At 47.8% G+C, this 18,978-nt stretch overlaps 2 protein-coding genes across 9 annotated transcripts in view; one reads left to right on the forward strand and one right to left on the reverse strand.

Annotated features, from left to right (window-relative positions):
• The window catches only part of DARS2 (aspartyl-tRNA synthetase 2, mitochondrial), a 26,145-nt gene extending 15,656 nt beyond the window's left edge, over nucleotides 1-10,489 (reverse strand). The window contains exons 1-8 of one of the 6 annotated variants that reach the window (XM_075936946.1): nucleotides 10,419-10,489; nucleotides 8,433-8,576; nucleotides 6,958-7,057; nucleotides 6,127-6,193; nucleotides 5,501-5,602; nucleotides 3,060-3,155; nucleotides 2,120-2,243; nucleotides 843-889 (exon numbers count right to left, since the gene is read on the reverse strand). In XM_075936946.1, the coding sequence (XP_075793061.1) occupies nucleotides 843-889; nucleotides 2,120-2,243; nucleotides 3,060-3,155; nucleotides 5,501-5,602; nucleotides 6,127-6,193; nucleotides 6,958-7,057; nucleotides 8,433-8,559 (663 nt within the window). In that variant the 5' untranslated portion in view covers nucleotides 8,560-8,576; nucleotides 10,419-10,489. The other 5 variants (XM_075936943.1, XM_075936945.1, XM_075936942.1 and 2 more) reach the window with 5 other exon arrangements.
• On the forward strand, nucleotides 10,050-18,047 carry CENPL (centromere protein L). Of its 3 annotated transcripts, none has more exons than XM_075936953.1 (5): nucleotides 10,050-10,139; nucleotides 11,615-11,791; nucleotides 13,400-13,651; nucleotides 14,793-15,335; nucleotides 17,214-18,047. In XM_075936953.1, the coding sequence occupies exons 2-5, from the start codon at nucleotides 11,618-11,620 to the stop codon at nucleotides 17,283-17,285; spliced, it is 1,041 nt and encodes a 346-aa protein (XP_075793068.1). In that variant the 5' UTR covers nucleotides 10,050-10,139; nucleotides 11,615-11,617; the 3' UTR covers nucleotides 17,286-18,047. The 3 variants fall into 3 exon arrangements, with proteins under 3 accessions (XP_075793068.1, XP_075793066.1, XP_075793065.1); XM_075936951.1 differs by lacking the exon at nucleotides 10,050-10,139 and adding an exon at nucleotides 10,486-10,639 and having other exon boundaries at nucleotides 11,612-11,791; XM_075936950.1 differs by lacking the exon at nucleotides 10,050-10,139 and adding an exon at nucleotides 10,494-10,651.
• Nucleotides 18,048-18,978: the final 931 nt, after the last annotated feature.

The raw sequence follows: 18,978 nt of genomic DNA on the forward strand, positions 1-18,978 counted from the left end.
CGCGCCTTCCCCCAGCAGACCAGGCTTTTCTCACCAACGACGCCTGGGGTAGAGCAGCTGGGGCGCTGCTGGGTTGGTCCCGCAGCGCCGCTCCTCGGCGCTACTGGACCAACCCGGCAGCACCCCAGCTGCTCTGCCCCAGGAGTCCCCAAGTCAGCCGCTGCTGAAACTGACCAGTGGCTGACTACAGGAAGCCCGAGGCAGAGTTGCTCTGCCCCGGGCTTCCTGGAATCAGCCGCTGATCAGTTTCAGCAGCGGCTGACTTGGGGACACCTGGGGTAGAGCTGCTGGGGTGCTGCCGGGTTGGTCCCCGCAGCGCTGAGGTGCAGCGCTGCAGGGACCTACCCAACAGTGCCCCAGCTGCTCTGTCCCAGGTGTCCAGATTCAGCCACTGTTGAAACTGATCAGCGGCTGATTCCAGGAATCCTAGGGCAGAGCAACTCTGCCTCGGGCTTCCTGTAGTCAGCCACTGGTCAGTTTCAGCAGCGGCTGAATCTGGACGCCAGTTCTGACTTACATACAAATTCAACTTAAGAACAAACCTACAGTCCCTATCTTGTATGAAACCCGGGGACTGCCTGTATTAGAACTGTCAGCGAGAGCAACATTCACTGAGGGGCAAGGGAGGCAGTCCCCCACCCCTTGCAGGATACAACATAACCATTTATAGTGTTCTATACACTGACACAATTTTGCCTACCTCCCACCCCTGGAATTTTCTGAAATGATGCTCCTAACTGGCAGGTACACAAAAAAAAAGGCAGAGGACAGACCAGGAGACATGAGCAAATTAGTCTGTATGATTGGAGGAGGCCAAGAAGGATGGCTCAGAGCATACTTACCCCCGGAGTTCTCTTAAATAGTGTTGGAGTTTCTACATCCACAAACCCTAAAAAACAAACAAATTTCAGACACTTGACGATGCTAAGAACACTGGTATGAGACAAGTTGGCTAGAGACTGTGGTTAGTCAGCTCAAGGTTGTCTGGCAGAGCATACAGCTCCTCAGTCATATACAGACCCGTGTGATTATTTTTCAGGCTGACAAAGGATTAGCTGGACAGACACAACTGATCCTCAGCGGTGCTGATCATCTACCACGTCTATCATTACTTTAGTTCCTAGCTTCCCCTCTAAAAACTTCATTGTGGCTTAGGTTTGCAATGGCTACTCTAAACAATTAGGCAATTTTTTTCCAAAAGTAATTTTAAGATGAGCAACTACCCTCTGAAAACCAGCCCCTTTATAAGGCATCTAAACTTAGGTTCCCAAAATTTGAGATGCAGAAAAACCACAAGTCATTTTTTAAAACTGTGACCTTAACATTTATTTTATAGATACTGCTCATTCAGACATCATCATCTGTGGCATGATAAGGGACTGACAGCCACTGTGCTTTTCAGACTAGGGATGTAAAGGTTGAACCAGTTAACCAGTAAGCATTGCCTTACCATCATGTTTACTAGGGTAACAGGTGGTGCCTGGTCTGACTGAAACAGCCCCCTGTCTGCAGCATGCGGCCTGCAGCAGCCCCCAGCCCTTCGCATGGTGCAGCAGGCCCTGCTTTGCTCCACTTGTCTGGACACTGCCCCCTCCGCCTGCGGTGTGGTGATCCCTGCCCAGCCCAGTCCTCCATGCCATACTTGGGGGGAGAGAGGGGGGGGACAGGGAGGAGGACACTACAGACCAGCTGGAGCAGCCCTCCCTCTGACAGTAGCTCAGTGCAGAGAGCCTTGCCTGGTCCCACCACACCTAGCTGCAGGTGGGGATGGGGCACGCTAGCCCAGCCAAGCAAGAACAGCCCTCTGCCTGTGGTGCAGTGGGCCCTGCCCAGCCTGGCCTACTACACTGTGGGTGGGAGGGCTGCTCCAGAACCCCTCTCCCCCTGCCCTTGATTAACAATTTACATGGGATTTTACATCCCTGCTTAAGACATTGCAACATCCCACTGTAGTCCCCATGGAAAGCTGGTATGTCTCTGAAGCCACGTCAGGGCAGCACTTTGCCCAGCACCTCTACTCTAGCATGTCAGGCAGAGCAGATAGTGAGAACAAGGAGAAAAGAAACAAAATGTGATCAAGTGCTAAGAACTAGATACTCACTAGGTATAGTTCTCTTACCATGGAGATTACAGAGATACTCCCGCATTCTCATTACCATCTGCGATCTCAGCCGCAGATTATGTTGCATCTGGAAGCTGCGCAAGTCCAAGTAGCGATACTGCATGCGCAAGGCCTCGGATTTCTAAAGAGAAAGGGATTGTGATTAAAAGCAAAGTAAAACCCGCTACCTGTAATAGCTTCCTAAAAGAATGGAAAGCAGAGAGCAAATATAGGGCCCTGTATTACTGGAAGTTACTCATGACTTATGTGGAAAAGCATTAGTTGCCTAGGTCACTCAGTAACTGTGGGTTTTGTGATGGGTTCTGTATGCTTTAAGTGCTACAATCTGCTCACTTTCCACTTGGCAGCAACAGATTATAATGAATACCACTCTTGGGACTGGTAGCGTATTTTAAATTACTGATCTAATTTTACAAACGGGGAACATCGCGGTACAAGACATTGCCTGAGTTGCCCAGGGAAGAGAAAGGACACAATCAGTGATGTGAGACATATCTAACCATCAGTCTGATTGATCTTGTTGTCCTGGAAGGATTAAGTCTCATGCTAGCTGGCTGTATGCCTGGGTGATGCTATATACCTTAACCTTTAAATGCGCCACTGTTTCCTGACACTTTTTGCTTCACAAAAGATGGGCATGATCCCAAATGTTTCTTGTTCCCATAACACCACCAACTCTTACTGACATATTTTTAAAACCAAAGCACAAGAGCCGATTTAGACCTTACATTCTACTTTGCTATTACAATATTAGAATTTCATTCTCAGCTCTCTCTAGCCACATTACATTGTAAACAACTCTTTCCTGAAGAGCATAGAAGGCAGGGGTAAGAAGAGGATACCTTAAATGGTGCAAAGACACTGCTCTGCCACTCAGCATGCCAAATTCTAACTCTTCTAAAGAGCCAATGCTTAATATCAAGAGACTGGCAGACACCTTGATAAAGTCTTTAATTTCAAAGGGCAGCTTCTTGCAGGAATTCAGGACCTCAGCTGTCTTCACCTTCACTTCTATGTCACCTGTCGGCATTCTCTGAAACAGAAACATAGATTTGAACATCAGGCAAAATACTTGGATGGGGTTCTTTTTAAGATTCATGGATTTTTAGTCTTGAAGGGATGCTTATTCTTATCCAGTCTGACCCCCTGCATAGCACAGAGCAGAGAATTTCTCCCAATTATCTGAGGGGTAGCCGTGTTAGTCTGAATCTGCAAAAGCGACGAGGAGTCCTGTGGCACCTTATAGACTAACTGAAGTGTAGGAGCATAAGCTTTCGTGGGCAAAGACCCACTTCCACAAAGACATGCATCTGACGAAGTGGGTCTTTGCCCACGAAAGCTTATGCTCCTACACTTCAGTTAGTCTAGAAGGTGCCACAGGACTCCTCGTCGCTTTTTCCCAATTATCTGTTTCTCCAAATCTTCCTCAACATTCATTGGCAGATTAAGGCCGATCAGTTCCTATTAAAGACCCACTGGGTTTCACTCTCCTTCAGTAGTGTATCCATCCCTTTTAGAAGTGAACCTGCTTTCTTACCCATAGTCAGCTCTCTCTGATACGTACCAACAACAAGGCAAGAGTTAGGGCCTGATCCTGCCAACACTCATGCATTCTTAACATTATGCACAAAAATAGTGTCATCAGCTTAACAGATGTATACACAGAGGAACTGCAAACATATGACACTGGTGTGACCAATACTGGAATCTCGTGTACTGATTTCCAGATTGATTTTGATAAATTGGAGAATGTTTAGAAAAGAGCCACAACAATGATTAAACCATTGTAAATCCATACTTCATAGTGATAAACTCAAGGAGCTCAATCGATATAATTTAACAAAGGGACTCTTAAGGGGTGACTTGATCACAATCTCTTATCACGGTGATGGCTCCCCTCATACTTTATGAATTTAGCTTACGAATATAAATGTAAATGTGGATAATGTGAAGACGCTTTGGACAAAATACCTCATGTAAACTATCAATTTTAATGTTACAATCTGCTGGATCGGCCGGGGAGGGGAGGAGGCAGGGGACAGGGTGTTGCAGGGAGCAGGGAGTCCCCACACCCGCCTCCTGTCTGGACTCCTCCAGGGATGACTCCCTCCTCCCCTCCCATAGAGGAGGAAAAGCCACGGCGTGCGCTTCCTCTGGGGACGACACCCCCACCCGCAGAGAAGGTTAAAGCCCCAGTGCGCCTCCTCTGGGGACTTCCCGCAAGTTCCTGGCACACCACAGACCTGGGGGAGGAGAGCAGCCAGCACACTTCCAAAACTCCCGGAAGTGATGCTCAGCTGCCAAACTTCAGTCCACCCTGCAGGAAGCCGGCATCCTCCATTGTCGCTGGAGGTAGATAGTGAGGCTTCTTGGGGGTGGGGGGAAATCGGAGGGGGAGGCCCAAACATCTCACAATCAACTGGTCAAGCCCTCGCGATTGACTGGTAGACTGCTTGGTGACCATGGGACTAGATGATCAATGTCCCATTTAGATTTAAAATCTATGAAGTGTTGACAGTATCAGGCCCTTAGCCTTTAATGTGGAGGAGAGCTATGGTTCAGCTCATTGGACTGTCCCTTATGACACCCAGGAACTGTAAAGGTTACACCAATTTCCATTGGCAGAGTTCTAAGGTAGACTCGAATTTTTCCTCCCACAATAAAGTCTACTAAACTGTAATCCCCCCCTCCCATCTTGCAGGTCAGAGCGGAACGTCTTCTACTACTCAGAGAAGAACAACTTAAAGTTTCCCATACTCTTATGTGTTAAAGACAACTGTGAAGCCCAGAATCAACCCACTTTGTATTAGTTCCTAGCACTTAGAGAAATGGACTGGGCCATAGAGATTCTCTACTCAGTGTTACCAGTGACCAGAGGTGTATGATTCTGCTGCTGACAATGAGAGCTATGGATATCAATCACCTCTAAACAATCATGCCATTAACCTACATGCATCAGCTTCTCTATCACATTTACAACAGCAGGCATGAGTAAAAGCGATCAACAATTACTGCAGAATGTACTACTGCATTTCTTATATTTCACCTAGAAAACCAAAACCATGGATTTTTTTTAACAGTGACCAGTGCCTATCAAAGGGGTATTGTGGGACTGAATTCATGAGTGTTTGTGACGTGCTATGAAGTTCCTGAAAGGTGCATGTCACAGCAGCTAATTCTATTTTACTATATTCACAATTCTTTCATATCACTCCAAGATGGGTTCCCACACTTTGGAGAAAACAAACTTGCTAATGGCAAAGCAATCACATAGCATGTACAGCATGAAACCACTTGCCAAACCTCTGTTCTAAATTCAGAGCACTTTCCCAGAGTGTCAAACTGGAGAAAAGCCCAGGAAGATTTCAAAGCACTAACCGGGTTCTCCTGCCCCAAGGGCCGAGAGATGACTGTCCCAGTTACCCTCACAACAGATTCCACAGGGGCATCATACAAGACCTTCTTCACATGGGAATGTGCCTGCAGGAAGAAGAAAATATCAACGGGTCATTGGAAAGTGAAGTCACACTGCAATCGGTGCCAAGCTTAGGTGTTTTTCTTCTTTCTTTATGGCTATGATGACATTATTATTAATTGTACTGCTGTAGCACCTAAGAGCCCTAGTCATGGACCAGAACCTCACAGTGCGAGAAGCTGTACAAAGGGAGAACAAAAAGTTGGCTCCTTTCCCAAATAGCTCGCAATCTAAGAACTCTTACATTCTGAGCACAACTCCCTCTTAGTTAGGACCTTAGCTCAGCCAAGAGCTGTAGCAATCACAGTCCTTTTGCTTTACTTCAGAAGTGATCAAATTTTCCCCAGCTGGCGGCTGCACTAGCAATCTGCCAGGAGATTGAGGGCCTGAGATGATGTACATAAATCAGAGCAGACTGCAACCTGTAAAGTAAATTCAGTCTGCCAGTGCAGGACAGCTCATTTTGCCCTGGGGCCAAATAAACTATTAAAGCAACAAATCTAGAGACTCATCCCTTGGCAGCCCTTACCTCATCCTGTGGAATGATGATTTGTATCAGGCCCTGAAAGTCCCTCAGAACCAGGAAGAGGCCCTGTCTGAACCATGATGAAAACAAAAAATGAAGAATTGTTTCTCTCAGAGTTCAATCTTTTTTGCTTTCTAAGCCAAAGCCTATGCTAGTATCTTGTATTTTGGGGATATTGTGGCTTTCATTTCAAAACACTTCAGAAACAGCAAGAATATAGGACTCCCTTTACCCTCTTTGGAAATCAGGAGAGAAACAAATCTTTAATCTGGATTAGATCCAGGGACAGTCTGAATCTCTCTAGTCTGGCGTCCTTGGGACCTGACTGATCCGAACCAGATAATTTTCTGGACCACAGGTCAATATTGTCTAGCAGCATTATCAATACTTCTTCCACTGTTTACTAGGCTCTTAGGAGACATTTAGGGGTAAATTAGAGCTAAATTACAGCACAGAACACTGAGAGCCAGGACTGATGGCTGTAAACAAACTTTATGGGTCTGCAGGAAACTTGGCAACACCCATGAAAAGTGGACATCCAGCTAGCTAAAATCATTCAGTGCCATTTTTTGCAGTACCTGAATTTTCTTTGGCGGTCTTCTGACCCAGAAGTAACCCAAAGCAGCCATGATTATCTTGTGAGAAACAAGAAAATCCCAGCACAAAGACACATGACTGCACACGTACTAAAGATATTCTCAGGGAGGTGTTTCCTCCCATTGTTAAGCCCTTTTATTCTGCCAGAATGGTGTAAAAGGCTGTTAATGTAATCAAGATTCAGGCCCTTGACTCCAGCAATGTAACCTTTCCAAAGTCCACACGGTTTGCATTTACCTTTGGTACTGAATCCATCCACACAAGGCGACCTCTTGGCCCACATGAGCAGAACGCAACTCTCCACAAGTGTTGGTCCGAGCCACAAAGCTACTGAAATCTTGAGAAAAACAATTTCAATGGGAGCACGAATGCTAACGTAGCTGCACAATGAGAGCAATCTAGGTCCTGTTATCCAAAGACCATTGTACAAACACAAAACAAAAAGGACAGTCCCAGCTCCACAAAGTTTTTTGTTTTGTGTTTGCACAGTGCTTAGGACAATGGGGTGCTGCTCCAGATTAGGGCTCCTAAACACTACGGTGACACAAATAAATAAAAATAATCCAAATGCATTTTATGGCCTTATATAAACAAATCATTTCTCCCACTACTGAAGTGACCTCTTGGGAGGAAGCCAGTAGCCTTTAAGGATGGCATGGAAACAATACTTATCTTGCCAAAAATGGTTTGTAAAGAATATTGTATAGCCAAAGAATACAGGGACAGCTTTAGGGAGGCACATTTGAAACATGGCCATATGTGAACCTCATCAGCTTTCTAAGAATCAGAACAGTCATGTTTGCCACACCCTTGCGTCAAACAACCTGTGTATACTAATTCTGGCAGCCTGGCTTGATGAACTTATGTAGCAGTGACAAAAGGCTTGCTGGTCTTTCATCCTAATTTTAACATGATGCTCTTTGATGTTGACATGACATTTAAATATAATTCACCATATTTGTCAATTCCTTCTCAAAAAAGACCAAGGACAAAAATAGCAGAAGATACTGCAGATATGGACTGAGTCATGTTGGCAGAGCTGGGGGTAAGAGGGAGGAGGAGGTTGAGGAACAGACTAGCACTAGATCAAGGTCAAAATATATCAACAAAGCCACATAATAGAAAACTGAAAAATCTCTACCTGCTTTACACAAGACTAACAAAAGGCCTGATCCAAAGCCCTCAAAAGGTAATAGATGATTTCCTATTGATTTCAATGGACTCTGCATCACTGCTTAGATAATAAAACTAGACTGGCTGGTTTCATACTCTCATTCTTAAACATTTACACAGTACTCTTAGGTTTTTAAGTTTATAATAAAATTTATGTCAGGCACAATCAATTTTCTAAGTCCTCACACTACAATAGGGGAAAGGGAAAAGCCAGTTTTCAGATAGGAAAATGTGATCTAAAAGCCACAAAAATTGGCTTTGGAACATGCCTCATGTGGAGTGATGTGCAAAAAGTAAACAGCATAAATAGGTGAACGTCTTTTTAAAATATACATTTAAAAAATATCTACAGGGAAGCACTAATGCATGTCTCATTTTAGCAATCGTTTTAATTTTCTGTCTAGACTACCATATGAGATATGCCACCTAGAATAAGTGCAAAGTTGAGGATAAGACAAATAAGATACAAGACCTGTTTTTACAAACTCAGTATGTGAAAATAAAAATTTATAGTCTGACTTCTCTCTGACCTAACTCACCTGATGCTCTTGTCTCTGAGCGAAGTGCCAAACTGCTTGAAACATATCTGCACCAAGTTCTGGTTAGCTCTCTAGAGAACAGAGGCAGCTGACAGTATAGCAGTCGCAGCCCATGGCGGAAGGACATCTTACAGGCCACAACAGCTGGATAAGAGACAGGAGGACAGTCCTGGATCTTTCACCTTCTGGACAGTTTTAGGAAACAGCAACATGGAACGTAATTTCACTTTGCAACCCTCAGTCTTTATTCTTCAATCAATACTTGTGTCAGATTCTCCCTTGATTGGCCAGCTGCTCATAATGTTTGGAAGGGTCCACATAGTCTTACACAGGGTTGGGCAAGATATGGCCAGCAGGTTGGCTCTGGTCCACCTAACTATTTGATCCAGCCACGGACTGCATCTGGCTGCTTACTATTTAAGTCTTGCTGCCAGTGCCACAGAATTTTCAGGAGATGGCTTAGGCAGCAGGACCTTATTTAAAGTGTTAGCTGCAAGCCTTTTAAAAAGTAGCACTATCACTGCCTCTACCGTATTGCTTGGCCGCTACCCAGGGTTGCTGCGGTTATTTAAAAGGCTTACGGCTCTGGCAGCAGGACATAAATAGTAAGTGCCACATGCAGTCTGTGGCCAGGTCAAATTGTTCCACGGGCCAGATCTTGCCCACTCCTGGAACAGATGGTGACATAATTTAATTAAGAAGAAATGTGCAGCCCCTGACAGCTTACTAAAATTTGTGGAGTCCCCCTGTGAAAAGTATTGCCCACCCCTGATCTAACAGCTAAGGCACTGGACTGAGAATTAGGAGACCTGAGACTTTTATTCCCTACAGCAGTGGTCCCCAACCTTTAGAGCCTCCCGGGCGCCCGGGGGCGAGGCCAATCACGCGCCGGGCGCCCGGGGGGCGGGGCCACGCGTCCAGGGTCACGCCAGGGGCGGGGATGCCCTTGCACTGGGCGCCGGCATGTGCCCTGGGGCTGGAGCTGCCCGAGCGCCTTGTGCCGTGGGCCCGGGGCTGGCGCCGCTGCCCGAGCTGCGCGCCTGGGGCCGGCACCAGCGCCGCGTGCCTGCATGTGCCCCGGGGCCGGGGCCGCCCGAGCGCCGGGGCCGGTCCAGGTTGTCAGCGGGCGCACACAAATGCCCCGGTGGGCACCATGGCGCCCGCAGGCACCGCGTTGGGGACCACTGCCCTGCAGTGATGGTACTCTGCTGTGGGATCTCGGACAAGTCAGTTCCTCTCTCCATACTTCTGGCTTCTCCTCCCAACCTTTTTCGGTCTTGTCAACTTAGACTGGATCTCTGGAACAGAGACTGCGCCTCAGGAGCTACTGTACAGCGATTAGCACAATGGGGGTTTAATTATTACATAAATCACAATCACAGGTACAAACGCCACCTTCACGCCCCGTCTGTCACCCCTTCTAGTTCCCGTCTCCCCCCGGCCTCCGCGATACCATTATAGTGTATGGTCTAGCGCCCTCCATCGCAGAAGCCTCTCTCACCCAGAGGTCTCTGAATTACTTGATGGTGCAAATGTCAGTGGCTACACACTCACACGAGGGAGGGGAGAGAGGGGCCGCTCCCCAGGAGCCGCTGCATGTAGGAAAGCGGGTTTTAAGCAGGTTTCCCATCAGCACCCGCTTCTGTGGAGCTGCCCCCCCCCAGTGCTGCCGGTGGTGCAGGGGGAGGGAGGACAAGGCGGGAGCTGGTAAGCGTGTGGCCCCTCCCCCACTGCTGCCACTGACCCAGAGGCAGCAGCGGGCTGAGGCTCGCGGCGACGGTTAACGGCCGGCCCAGTCACGCGCGAGGCTGAGTGGGCCGCGGCGGGGAGCGCCCGTCTCCAGCCCCACAGGCCGTGGCCAGCAAGGGGGGGGGCTCCGCGCCGCCCCAGGCTCGGGCCCGTTTGGGGTTGAAACGGCTGCAGGGGTCTCCCCACCCCCCTTCGCCGGGGCTAGGCTGTCCCCACACCGCCGCTCTCGGCACCTACCTCAGGGCTGCGGAGCGTGCGAGTCTCGCCAAGTTTGTCCCCGCCCGGCCGCCGTGACACGCCCCCCCCCCACGTTGGTTGGGGCCACGAGCGAGGGAGCGCGTCACGTGACAGGAGGCTGTCTGGCGCGCGGGCTGCCGGGAAGCGGATTCAAACCGCCTTGGCGCCCGCGGGCTGAGGGGACGATGAGGCGATCCGGGCGGCCCAGTCCCCGGGGGCGGCGGCCGCAGCAGGTGAGAGCGCGGGGCCGACGAGATCCCCACAGCGCCCCGCCCGTGCGGAGGCGACCCCCGCGGAACCAGGCCCCCGGACGGGCCTACTCCCCCCCCCCCCCCCCGAGGGCGGGCCCGTTGCCGTTTGGCCTGCGCTGCACCAGCGCTCTGGCCGCCTTCGAGGTGAACCCAACGTCCCCACGCGGGGGGGGGGCCCGGTCTGTGCCCGCTCAGCCGTCCCAGGTCGGGCTCGGGAGCCTTTTCCTCCTCCCTGGGGAACGTGCCTGGCCCTGAGCCAGCACAGGCCGGGGAAGCGTCTGGGACCCAATCCACACCGCAGACCTAGCTGGGGTCACACTGCCCTGTGGCCTGCTCGCAGCATCTCCAGCGCCGCCTCCCCACCCCCCACCTAGACGCTGCCATGTTAGCGGAGACCTTCCCTCTACATCAAGGATGTTAAATATCAAGTAATTTACTAGTCCAGGGGGTTTCCACGGACTAGTGGATAGGCACTTCTGCATTCCTCCTTTGAAATGTACAGGAGCCCCGGAACTCCCGAGCAGCTGGGGGCCAGAGGGAAGTTCCCAGGGCTGTTGTTACACTTCAATGATGAAAGCGCCGTGGGGAGCATGGGGCCAGCGGGGGACTCAAACAGTCCGGCACTGGCGCTTTGAAATGCTGTGCAGAATCCAGCATCAGGCTCTGACACATTTCAAAGCAGCAGCACCACATGGAGCCCGGGGTCAGCAGGAGAATCCCCAGCTGACCCCGGACTCCACACTGCACTGTAGCTTTGAGGCAGCCCTTCTTCACTCCTTCCCTCCCCCCGCTGCCTCTTCCTGATAGAGGCAGCAAGCTGGGGGGAGCAACTAGTCGACTAGCATATCAACTATCCGATAAGCATTTAAGTATTTGTAAATACATAATTTCAATTCCACCCTAACTATAACAAGTTCTCAGTCTTTGGGATCTTTCCATTCACAGGACATGGGCACTCCTGATTCTTTGGGCATGACACCTTTAGGAAGAAAAACTGCAGAGACTGGAATCAACTTTACAAGTACTACGCGTTTCTCAAGAGGTTTGACGTTCATCAGAACACACACTCTGTTTGGTCAGAGCCCAGCTAGGAGAATAATTCCACAAACATCTTTGCTGCAGGTGGGTATTTAGTAGATGAATATAACTAAGAAAATGTATCTATTCATATCTTAAATCAGCTGTCACATCTTGTTTGATTACTTTAAATAACCATTCTATTGTTGGATATGTATGCTGAGTCATTGATGTCATTTGTATTTCTCAGGGTATCTTCTATTTTGATATAATGGCTTTTCCGCTATGTTGCAATTACTTGGCTATTCATTGTAGAGCAGTGTGCTAATTGTTGTGGGAGTTACTAGTTTCAACCAGACCAGAAGGGTAGACCTAGATGTAATGCAATGAAATGATTTTTTTTTTTTTTAACCCATGCTTTCTGGAATTCATCCTCTTTGTGGAAAGATTTTTACTATACAGGCAGTCCCCGGGTTACGTACAAGATAGGGACTGTAGGTTTGTTCTTAAGTTGAATCTGTATGTAAGTCGGAACTGGCGTCCAGATTCAGCCGCTGCTGAAACTGATCAGTTTCAACAGCGGCTGAATCTGGACGCCAGTTCTGACTTACATACAGATTCAACTTAAGAACCCTAGGCATCCCCAAGTCAGCTGCTGCTGAAACTGATCAGTGGCTGATTCCAGGAAGCCAGGGGCAGGGGCTTCCTGTAGTCAGCCACTGATCAGTTTCAGCAGTGGCTGACTTGGGGATGCCTGGGGCAGAGAAGCTGGGGTGCTGCTGGGTTGGTCCAGTAGCGCCAAGGAGCGGTGCTGCGGGACCAACTGGCAGTGCCCCCCCGCTCTACCACAGGCCCGGGACTTTGCTCCACGTCTCCCTGGTCTGCTGGAGACGGTCCCCAGCAGACCAGAGGCACCGGGAGCAAAGCCGCAGTGGTGGCGGGGTGCTGCGCCTCTGAGGCTTTGCTCTGGCAAAGCCACAGAGGCGCGGGACCCCTCCACCTCCCCGGCTTTGCTCCCGGTGCCTCTGGTCTGCTGGGGACCGTCTCCAGCAGACCAGGGACACCGGGAGCAAAGCCTCAGAGGTGCGGGACCCCTCGGCCTCTCTGGCTTTGCTCCAGGTGTCCCTGGTCTGCTGGAGACGGTCCCCAGCAGACCAGGGGCACCTGGAGCAGCTTTTCTCGCCCCGGAGGTCAAGGTGGCGGGACTGCTGCGCTTTGGGCGGTCCCGCTGCCTGCGAGCTCCGGGGCGAGAGAGCCCTGTTCATAAGTGCGGATCCGACATAAGTCGGATCCGCGTAACTCGGGGACTGCCTGTACTGTAAAGTAACTTCTTAAGTTGGGATGTTAAACAGTTAACGGGTAAGCATATTGGTAAGCCTCATAAGGCTTACTAGTATGCTTACTTGTTAATTGCCCTTGCTGATGAACTCTGGTGGCCATCAGCCATGCTGGATTGGAGCAGCTCCATTTGTGGAGAGGCCAGTGGGCAAGGCAGCAGGATCCCACAGCAATGGTGAGTAGTCACAGCTGGGGTGGGGCAGGGTGGCAGGCCCTAAGTTAAAATGAATAATTGGCAGGTTAGGAAAAATAGCTAATAGAATAAACACAACTGATTAAGTTTTATATTTAATGTCATGTGCAGATGTTTCTTCAGTTCCAATACAGGAATTGTGGGCAGGCTTAGAAAACTGAACGCTGTTGTCTTGCTTCCAGGAAAATGCTGATCCTCAGAAGATAGCATTCCTTCTACGCAAACAATGGACCTTATATAGCGTGACACCCATGTACAAATTTTCTTACGGTAATCTGAAGGAGTATTCTAGACTTCTGAGTGCCTTTGTTGCAGCTGAAAAGCAGAAAGGACTTGCTGTAGAAGTGGGCAATGATCTTGGTATCAAAGTGACTTTGTCCGCCCTTTTAGGACTGAAAGGTACGGATCAAGACCAGGCTGCAATCCTTGTCCAGGTAAGAGCTGCAGCTAGCATTGTTTATAGTAATGGGGTGTCTTAATCCTTTGGAATTGCCTCCCTATAACACCTTACAATATTTGTGGCTCCTACTATAGAAATTGAATCACAGGATACAGTGAACCCTCGTTTATCGCGGTAGATAGGTTCCAAACCCGACCGCGATAGTTGAAAATCCGCGAAGTAGGGACACCATATTTAACATGTATACAGCGAGCCCTCGCTACTTCGCGGTTCGACCATCGCGGATTCACGTATATACATAATGTAATGAAAAAAGTCCGCGAAGTCGTGAATCCGCGATGGTCGAACCGCGAAGTAGCGAGGGCTCACTGTACATGACAAACTTTTGCATTTCTTTGCTTTTAATCAATGTGTGTTGTCTGTGTTTAACATCTTCAGGAGACAACTCTTTATAAACTGTCAGTTGGTTCAAGCATAGACTTGGGGACAAATCTTTGTTAGATCACAGAAGCAGGAGTTGACTATCTTCAGTTCTCTTCTTGACATAAATTTAATGTATGACCTTGCATGGGTCATTTTATTTAATTGGTAAAATGCATATGATGCTACGTCCTTGCCAGTGTTAAGGTCTATTAACACTGAGCTCCTCAGAGGAAAGATGCTATTGACCTGTAATGTTCTGTACTACAATATAGGAAAATTAATGCACAATGCAAATGCTGCATTAAGCAGCACTAATGTACACTTGAGTCGTCTGTTCCCACTGAAGAAAATGGCAACACTTCCACTGACTTTAGTGGGAGACGGATGTAGGTCCCAGGCCTTCTATAGGTGTAATAGATGAATTGTGAAAACTCTTTAAATGATCAAGATGACTAACTTGATTATAATGGCATAAAAATCAGTTCAATGCAGTGGCAAAAATTGAGGTCCAAGGCCAAAGTTTTTAAATTGGACACCAAACCCAGATAGCAACTTCAGCACCTCTGAAAATCAAACCACTGACTTGAATGGAGCTGATTCCTTCTGATCTCTTGTTAAAATAGTATGTTGGAGAAAATTCTTGTACTTTCGCAAATCTTATTAGAACATCCTATGCTTTGGCTAAGAACTCTCAAGTGCATTCTAGAACTTTGGAGATGTAATAGACTTTTTTTTTTTTTTTTTTTTTAAAGATTGCATCAAGATCTCAGCTTCCAGTTGAAAATGCAGAAGACAGAGTGGTGTGGTCAGGCTGGTTCTGCTGTGTATCTGGAGATGATTTTTTGGAAAATGTACCAGAGGATTTTACCTGTTTATCTTTGTTCCTTGCAAATGGAGCAGAGAGTTACACAACCATAGTTGGCACTTGGTTTCAGAAGACCTTTGACTGTTGTTTCAGTCGTTTAACCATCAGCCCACTCAATCTTGCATGGATGGCTGCAATGTGGACTGGGTGTGAAGTTGACAGTCATATGGCTGCAACAGAACTTGTTTTCTCTGTGCCCTGCCTTCCCCAGACTCTGGACATTTCATATGCCATACACCCTGAGGATGCAAAAGCCTTATGGGACACAGTCCAAAAAACTCCAGGGGAGGTTACTCAAGAAGAAGTGAATTTATTTATGGATTGTCTTTATTCTCACTTCCATAGACACTTTAAGATCCACTTGTCAGCCACAAGACTGGTGAAAGTCTCCACATCTATAGCCTCAGCACACTGTGATGGGACTATAAAGGTACTAAACTAACTTTCACTTATGAGGTTTTGATTGATACTGTTCTAGGCACTATAATTAAGAGTGCTTCCTGGCCAGAAAGAGAGCTGTCCTTAAAGTTGGAGGCTTCTTGGTACTCATAACAATTTCCCCCTCTAAAAAAAAAAAATAAAAACTTCAGTTTGAGACATAACTAGTTTCTAGTGGGTACCACAGCATAGCTGGCAGTTGTGTAGTCAAGATTTTGTATTGTGGTGAATCCTCAGTTATTCTGTTGGGTGTTATACAAGCATAGAACAAAAGACAGCTCTTGCCTCATTTTGGCTAAAATTGATTTAAAAAACACAAACTTACGAAATCTACAGCCAATAGATACATTTTAATTATTTGGTATTAACTTTTTTTAAAATAATATTCCTATGTTTGTGTAAGGGGATAATTTTTTTTCACTGACATGGAAGTCCTGGAATTTGCGAGTTGTAGGTATCTCTGACTTTCATCCCCATGGGGCAGAGAGCTGCAGGGTCCCCCCACACCATTGGAAACTTTCACAGTTGACCAGCCATTGCAGGTGGTGTGAGGACTCCACAGCTGAGTTCCCCATTTTGTTATGGATATTTTTAGTAAAGTCACAGTCTTCTGTGAATGTTCCTTTATTGCTCAAAACATGTAAGTCATTTTATTAAAAATATCCATCGCTACGCCATTAGTCGATAATAGGGGGCGGGGGCGCGTTCGCTACTCTCACTGCGGCTCTCTAGTTTAAATGTAGTTGAAGCCAGACATGCAGGTATCCCAGCTGTTGCTACATTTAAAATACAGAGCCACAGCGGGGGTTGTTCCTGGGGGCAGTGCAAGCTGGGATTAAGCAGTCCCAGCTTGAACTGTCTCTGGCACAGCTGCGGCTGTACCTCCCCAGAGACAGTGCTGAGGGGAACTGGCTTTTAAGCCTGCTTCCTCAGCGCTGGCTCCTGCTTCTTCCCCTCCTTGCTGCCTGATGTGAGAGTAGTGACTAGACTACCCGATAAGCCTAAGCTACTATCTGAGTAGTTGCTTCAAAATACAGGACTATGTAGCACTTTAAAGACTAACAAGCTGGTTTATTAGATGATGAGCTTTTGTGGGCCAGACTCACTTCCTCAGATCAAGTGGGTCTGGCCCACGAAAGCTCATCATCTAATAAACCATCTTGTTAGTCTTTAAAGTGCTACATTGTCCTGCATTTTGCTTCAGCTACACCAGACTAACACGGCTACATTTCTATTACTATTCTACATGAGTAGTTGCTTGTATCTCTCTACTCAGCAGCCAAGCTCCCCTCTTCCCCAGCGGTCCTGCTGATCTTCTACTCTTCTCTGTGCCTTCTGCCACTGAAACAGTTTTGTAGTGTTGAGGCTCTGAGGGAGAGGGAGAAAAGAGAATGTGGCACGCTCAGAGGAGGGGGCAGAAAGGGACAGGGGGAGGCTTGTGGGAAGGGGTGGAGTGAGAGCAGGGAGGGGGAGGAGCAAGTACAGGAGTAGGTGGGGTCACAAGCACCTTAGCTAGAGCAGAAGTTGGAGCCTATGAGTGAGGCAACACAATGGCTGGGACTTCTCTCTCCTTTCAGAGGTGGTGAGAGCAGTGTGCCCCTTGAGCTGCTGTTCTTTTCCCAAAGATGAGAGAAGATCAGAAAGGCCTATGTGGAGAGGAGCAGCTAGCCCTCAATGTATACCCACTAGGAGGAGTCCAATAAAGAAATAGGGAAAGTAGTAGGGTGACAAAATTAACCTGCAGTCTAAATCCTTCATTGCCCTCTGTTATTTAAATGTGTAGAAGAGACTTTGACAACTGATATTACTGTAGTGATTTAAATAGCTTACTGTATTTCTGTTCTGACTACAGCTAATGGTTTTCTTGCAGATCCTACATAGCAAGCACTTAATAGGAGTGTTGATGCTGTTGACAGAGCTGGCGATATCACAGATACAGTGAAACCTTGTGCTCTACGTCTGTTGGCCTTGAACTCATGACAGATGCTCTGCTTGGATCATATTAAGTCCATCTGCAATATGTTCATATTTGAGACATCGACTGCAGAAAGCTGGCTTTCCTGCAGATTTTTTTAGCCTCTTCACAAAATGCCAGTCCACAAAGTGAAAGCATTGTCGTTTCATTTGACTTCAGTGGTTCCTGGACTGAAATTCACAATGGGTAATGAAGCAGAGGCCCATAGGAAGAAAATAATTTAGATGCATGTTTTGCTATAATAGAATGGTCACATCAATAAAGTAACATTTTGTAGTGGCATCTAAGTATTATTCATAGAGTCAGGCATAAGATGGAACATTGCTCCTGCTGCATAGCCTATAGTGGTGGTTCTCAATCAGCCCACCACTGTGCACATGTGACAGCCATTGAAGTAGACAGTGATGCCAACTCAGGTACTGTACTGCTCTTGAATGTCCGTATTTAAATATTTTTGATATTTGTGCAGTACCTGGCACTATGACTTCTAGGTGCTACTATAATACAACATGTACAGCTTGACTTTTCAGAAGTGGTGAGCATTTGCCAGTCCCCATTTAGCCACGGCTACAGTTGGATAAAAAAATACCTAAATATTGATTGTTTAGAACAATTTCCTAGTCCCATTTTTGAAATTTTCTGGCTTAAGTGTTCATTTAAACAAAAGTACATTCTAGTACTGAGAACAGATACAAAGGTTGGCTGCTTGAAACTGTTCCTGTTTGTAGTGAGGAGTTCGATTGTGAAATCTAATGACTTGCACTGATGATCAGTTTAGGAGAAAAATTCTGACACTTATCCCAAAATTATAAGTCTCACTGCTGCTCTGATACCAAAATCCCTCGTTTGCATTACAAGAGCTGAAATAAATATACTGAATTTAATACAAAAATGTAATACTAGCCCATATTCAGTCCAGCTTTGACTTACGTAGCTCTGAAAGAAAATTCAATACCATGTACAGCAGACTTCCAATAATCTGGCACCTTTGGGACCGAGGGGGTGCCAGATTATCAGGAGGTACTCTGGCAGGGGGGCTGTGGTGTGTGGGGGGGGGGAGGGTCAGGTGGGAAACAGCACAGTGTGGGGTGAGCCAGGTGCTGGTGAGGGGCAGCGCTGTGGGACCAACCCAGCAGCACCCCAGGTGCTCTGCCCACCCTTCCCCAAGTCCGCCGCTGGTCAGTTTCAGCAGCAGCGGACTTGGGGAAGCCGTGGGCCAGAGCAGCGGGGGTGCTGCCGGGTTGGTCCTATAGCGCTGCCCCTCACCTGAGTGGTGCTGCGGGACCAACCTGGCAGCACCCCAGCTGCTCTGCCCCAGGGCTTCCCCAAGTCTGCCGGTGGTCAGGCAGACTTGGGGAAGCCATTGGGATGCTGCCAGGCACCAAGCAGGGGGGTGAGGGCAGTACTGCAGGACCAACCCTGCAGCACCCTAGATGCTCTGCTCTACTTCCCCAGGTTGACAGCTGGTCGTTTCAGCAGTGGCAGCAGCAGACTTGAGGAAGCAGCACGGAGCAGCTACAATTGTCCAGCTGGTGCTGGATGACTGGCTGCCGGACAATTGGAGTTTTACTGTACCTGTGATACAGAAAATCTTACATCAGTGAGCCATTCCCTTGCATGATCTACAGCCACATTCCAATTCTGAAAATACTTCATCTAT

This window comes from Pelodiscus sinensis, chromosome 9 (assembly GCF_049634645.1).
Source record: "Pelodiscus sinensis isolate JC-2024 chromosome 9, ASM4963464v1, whole genome shotgun sequence".
Lineage (NCBI taxonomy): Eukaryota > Metazoa > Chordata > Testudines > Trionychidae > Pelodiscus > Pelodiscus sinensis.